The sequence below is a fragment of the Zingiber officinale genome, chromosome 2B, assembly GCF_018446385.1.
Source record: "Zingiber officinale cultivar Zhangliang chromosome 2B, Zo_v1.1, whole genome shotgun sequence".
NCBI classification, from domain to species: Eukaryota; Viridiplantae; Streptophyta; class Magnoliopsida; order Zingiberales; family Zingiberaceae; genus Zingiber; species Zingiber officinale.
This window is the reverse complement of record NC_055989.1, coordinates 139,585,454-139,591,453: the sequence shown is the minus strand read 5'-3', so window position 1 is coordinate 139,591,453 and position 6,000 is coordinate 139,585,454. Positions and strand designations below refer to the sequence as shown.

At 37.4% G+C, this 6,000-nt stretch overlaps 1 protein-coding gene across 1 annotated transcript; it reads left to right on the top strand.

The window, feature by feature from the left end:
- The first annotated feature begins 3,325 nt into the window (after positions 1–3,325).
- LOC122047456 (pentatricopeptide repeat-containing protein At4g21065-like) lies at positions 3,326–5,811 on the top strand. The gene has a single exon (XM_042608773.1). It carries the CDS (start codon positions 3,402–3,404, stop codon positions 5,748–5,750), a length of 2,349 nt encoding a protein of 782 aa, XP_042464707.1. The 5' UTR covers positions 3,326–3,401; the 3' UTR covers positions 5,751–5,811.
- Positions 5,812–6,000: the final 189 nt, after the last annotated feature.

Sequence of the window (6,000 nt, the reverse complement as noted above, 5' to 3'; positions counted from 1 at the left end):
GAGAGGACAGATTCTAATGGACGTGGATTGAATCAGGAAATTAACTTGCAACGAGCCGATGATACTCGTTGGGGTTCACATTATGGTACTTTAGTTAGGTTCATTTCCATATTTTCATTCATAATTGAAGTGCTTGAACTTATTATTGAGGATGGGGTAAGCACAGAGTAGAAAATTGAAGCACACATATTGTTCGATGCAATGTAATCATTTGAGTTTATATTCACTATGCATTTAATGAAAAATGTATTAGGGATTACTAATTATTTATCATTGGCATTGCAAAGAAAAGAACAGGAGATTGAGATACTATGAGATTAGTTCATATATCAAAACAAATATTATAATCTATGAGAGATGATGAATGTGATTCTCTATTGAATGAAATTTATTTATTTTGTTCTACACATAAAGTTATGATCCTAAATATTGATAAAAAGTTCATAGTTCTTTACCGTCCAAGACGAAGAACTCAAGAAAAGATTAACTTGGTTTATTATTGCTATATATGAGTTGTTTGTGTTGTTTTAGATAAACAACTTATGAAGCTTAATAGTCATTTCTCTGAGACAAATACTGAATTACTTCATTGTGTGGGATGTCTTAATCCTAAAATCTTATTCTCTACTTTCAATAAGGAAAATCTCATTAGTTTTGCTAGATTATATTCTAAGGATTTTTTTGCATACGATATTGTGTTATTTGATAATCAACTTGAGAATTATATTATTGATGTGCATACATGCAGTGAATTTTTTAGCGGTTGATGGGATTACAAATCTTGCTATGAAAATGGTAGAAACAAGAAGACATGTGGTCTATCCTTTGATTTATATGCTTGTTACTTTAGCATTGACTTTGTCAATTGCTATTATGAGTGTAAAGAGAACATTTTCTGCAATGAAGATGATAAGAAATCAGTTGCGCAACTGAATGGAAGATGATTGGCTTAATAAAAAAAAAATGAAATCGACACATCAGCGGCCCCCTAAAGTCGGTTACACGGATATGGAGGGAGGTAAATATAGGTACACAGCTGAAAGCGCATAGCCGAGATGCTAACCCTCAAGGATCGAACCTTGGACCTCTTGGCCACGAAATTATGCGCCCCTAGCTGTGCTACGCCCTGGGGACAAAAAAAAAACTATTCGGGTAAACTTTTTATAGTTACCAACCCCACCGCCGAAACGACCTCATATCAGAAAACCCCCTAAGGGATTTTTTGGAGGTACGGTACCACTGTGTTGATAAGAGGTCCCACTACCGAGACAGTAGCACCTCAGCCAACAGACCCCTCAAAGGGAGATTTATTTGTTGCTAAGGGGTCTCGAATCTGGAACCCCAGGCAACATATATCTCTATGCTTACCACTAGGGATAAGTTACTTTGACAAAAAAAAAATTATTCGGGTAAACTTTTTATAATGATCAGCCTCACCGCCAAGATGATCCCATATCAAAAAACCCCCTTAAGGAATTTTTTGAAAGTGTGGTACCCGAGACAACACCTCAGTTAATAGACCCCTCAAAGAGAGATTTATTTGTTGCTAAGAGAACTCGAACCCGGAACCCTAGACAACACATGTCTTCATGCTTACCATTTGGGATAAGTCACTTCCCCACATGTCTTCCCACTACCGAGACAACACATAATCAAGGTCCCATCGAAGGGGAAATTATTTGGTGCTAAGAGGACTCGAACCTAGAAAGTATATGTTTCCATGCTTATCACTTAGGATAAGTCACTTTGATGAGAATGATTGGCTTAATATTTATATATTTTGTACATTGAGAAAAATATTTTTAATGAAATTGACAATGAAATTATTATGTAACCATTTCACATCATGACTTTTCATCATGAACAATTGTAATTTTAGTATAAAATTTTGTTGAGGTATATTCATTGACTATTTTAAAATTATATATAACTACCCGACTTCACCTCTAACAAACTCATTATAATGTATAATACAATGACACTAAATAACACCCTGGTTTATAGAGCTCTTTTGATTTAAAAAATATTAAAATTCTGAATTTTGTGGTGTTCATCAATAAGTTTCATCTTAAGTTTGTTAATGGATCTAGAAAATTTTAAATTACTTTAAATCAAATCAACATATTTTTGAAAGCCTCCTTAATATATCTATGTCCTCCAACGAGAGTAATAAATTTTTTAACTTATAAAAATTTAATAAATTTTATCACAACTCATTATAAAATATATGATAATAATACTTACTAACCAACACTATCAATAGATTTCTAGAATTTTCTTGGTTCAAAAAATATAAATTTTTGAATTTTTAAATAGTATAGGTTCATCCATCGATTTTGTCAAAATCTTATTTATGGACTTAGAGAATTTTAAATTATTTCAAATCAAAATTAATATACTCTTTGAAATCTCTTGATATGAATTGGAAAGTGCAAATTGTGAACAGAAAGAGTACGTTTAGTTTATAAGTTTTCTATTTTTATTTTTTGAAAAACGAGCATTTTTTAAGAAATAGAAAATTTTAGTCATTTTCTATTTTTCCAGAAAATGATATTTATTTTTTAGAAAATAGATATAAAAAATATAAATCAAACATTATTTTTAAGAAACATATATTTTTCAAAAAATAAAAATAAAAAATGTGCAAACCAAACGCACCTCAAATTTTTATCTATTTCATTTGGTAGAGGGGATAGAATAAGTGATATTTTATGAATTAAATATTATCTTAAGTTGTTCTATTTTTTTAGTGGGATAGGAATCATAACGTAAGTAATAATTAATATGATAAACAATCACTACCCCGAAGATATAATAAAATAAGTTGGATTATAACTTTTCCTATCGCTTAGTATCCTAGCCCATGTATCAAACGGGACCTTAAATTTGAAAAAGCGAGATAAAATTTTGAGAACAGTGAAATGAGTAGGGTGTAATGGGAATGTTCAAACCTGTATATGTGGGTTATTCTTTTTTGTTTTTTTTTTTTTTCGGTCGGGGCTATACCATCGTGATAGGATATTAAGATTGCTCAAAATACTCATTGTTCGTCCTCAACTATAGCACATTTGTAAAAAAAGTTTCTTTAAATAGAGCACGTAATCAAATGATGTTGAATTTCTAGGCTACTCGTCGTATGCACTTCTTTATTTATTTTAGTAATCGGTGAAATTTTTTTACCAGATTAGATTGATCAACGCGAAATTAGTCGATGAGAGTAATTGAATTTATCAATTTTTTTAAAAAATAAAATATAAAATTTATTTATTTATTATTACTATTATTGTTTTATAATGTCCCAACGAGGATCCCCGGGCCCACGGTTCTTCGAGATCTACGCTATGATTTAGCATCTACGGATCAAATCCTCTCGTCCTCCTTGCACTCCATCAGCATCCGCCATGGACGCCGCCATGGCCACCCCAGCCAAACGCCCCGTCTCCCCACTCCTCTCCTCCCGCTTCAAAACCCTCCCCGTCTCCTCTCGCAAGCCACCGCCACCTTCTAAGGAGCTCGCTGCTACAACGCTGCAGCAAACCAAACAACTCCACGCTCACATCATCCGCACGCAGTATCAAACTGCTGCTGCTGCTCCCCTTCTCTCACCTCAAGCCCAAATCAACCACCTCATCACTTCCTACATCAAGAACAGCTCGCCCTTCTCCGCGCTGAAGCTCTACGCCCACACGCGAAAGACCGGTGCCGGAGTCGATAACTTCACCGTCCCCTCCGTCCTCAAGGCCTGCGCGCAGCTGTCGAGCATCCGCCACGGCATGGAGGTCCATGGGTTCGTCGTCAAGGCCGGACTGGATTGGGATGTCTTCGTGTCCAATTCCTTAATGCAGATGTATTCCGACTGCGATGCCTTGGGCTGTGCCGTGAAGCTGTTCGATGAAATGCCCGAGAGAGATGTGGTCTCTTGGAGCACCATGATTAGGAACTATTCATGGTGTAAGTTGTTCGGCAAAGCCATGGATCTTGTCAGAGACATGCTTCTGTCGGGTATTCGACCTAGTGAAGTGACCATTATCAACATGCTCAATCTTTTTGCCGACGCCGGAGACATCAAAAAGGGCCGACCGGTGCATACATATCTGATCAAGAACAGTGTTAAGGAATCCCCAAGTGTCAATGCTACCACTGCCCTGATTGATATGTATGTCAAGTGTGGAAGTCTTTCTGTGGCTCGGAGAGTCTTTGACAGGATGAATGAAAAGAGCACTGCATCATGGGCTGCTATGGTTGCCGGTTGCGTTCGCTTCAAGGATTTGAGTGCTGCAATGGAGCTATTCGCGAAGATGCGAGATAACAATGTGTTCCCCAATGAGATCACAATGCTGAGCTTAGTGATTGAGTGTGGATCAACTGGCATGTTGCAATTGGGCAAATGGCTTCATAGCTACATACTTCGGCATGGCTTCAAGATATCTGTGGTTTTGGGCACTGCATTGGTTGATATGTATTGTAAGTGCCGCGATTTAAGGAGTGCAAGAGCATTGTTTGATCGCATGGACGAGAAGGATATCATGGTCTGGTCTGCTATGATTGCGGGCTACTCACACACCAATTGCATCAATCAAGCCTTTGATCTCTTCAGCCAGATGAAAAGTTTGAATCTAAAGCCTAATGAAATAACTATGGTAAACCTCCTTTCTCTATGTTCTGAGGCTGGAGCTCTCGATCGAGGAAGATGGATTCATTCGTGTATTGATAAGCAAGGAATAGAAATGGATGTGGTGCTCGCCACTTCATTGGTAGACATGTTCTCCAAATGTGGAGATGTTAATGCTGCTTATGCAGTATTCAATCAGACAACTGATAAAGATGTATGCATGTGGAATGCTATGATCAATGGGCTAGCTATGAATGGGTATGGAAATGAAACAATCAGCCTTTTCCTTGAGATGGAGAAGCATGATGTCAAACCGAACGATGTCACATTCATTGGAGTGCTCCGTGCATGTAGCCATTCGGGGCTAGTTGAAGAGGGTAAGCAGTTCTTCAATCGCATGGAGCATGCATATGGATTGATTCCCAAGGTTGAACATTACGGGTGCATGGTTGATCTTCTTGGTAGAGCTGGAAATCTTGATGAAGCACATGAATTGATATGGGGAATGCCTACCGAACCAAATACGATCATATGGGGAGCACTTCTTGCTGCGTGTAAGGTTCATAAGAACCCAAAATTAGGGGAAGTGGTGGCAAAGGAACTTCTTAAGCTGGAACCCCTAAACAGTGGGTACAATATACTTCTCTCGAATATTTATGCAATTGACCGGAGATGGAACGATGTCGCACAAGTAAGGAAAAATATGAAGGATACAGGAATCAAGAAGGTGCCTGGGATTAGCTCAATTGAGGTAAATGGAGTAGTCCATGAGTTTGTGATGGATGATGCTTCACACCCTCTACATGATCAGATCCAAGCAATGGTTGCGGAGATGCTAGAGAAGCTTAAACGGGCAGGGCATGTTGTTGATACGTCGGGCGTGTTTCTTAACATAGATGATGAAGAGAAGGAGACCGTGCTTAACTATCATAGTGAGAAATTGGCAATGGCATTTGGTCTTATCAGTACACCTCCGAATACTCCAATAAGAATCGTAAAGAACCTACGGGTTTGTGATGATTGCCATGCTGCTAGCAAGCTTCTCTCTCAGATATATGGCAGGGTAATTGTTGTACGGGATCGGAACCGTTTCCATAGGTTCTCTGAAGGATCATGTTCTTGTAAAGATTATTGGTAACTAGAATATTCTTTTGTGAAAGTTCATGTGTCAAGATGCAAATTGTTATTCACTTGATTAATTTTGTCAAATAGGTTAACCCTAAACCCCAAAACTCTAAACACCAATTTAGAATGGTTCAAGATTTATAAAAATATATTAGTTCAAATCTCTACTACTAATTTTGAACTTACTAAATTGAACATAAATAGTGGTTAGTATATAGCATGGAAAACAAAGAACTTGACCAAAATAACTTGCTATTGGTATG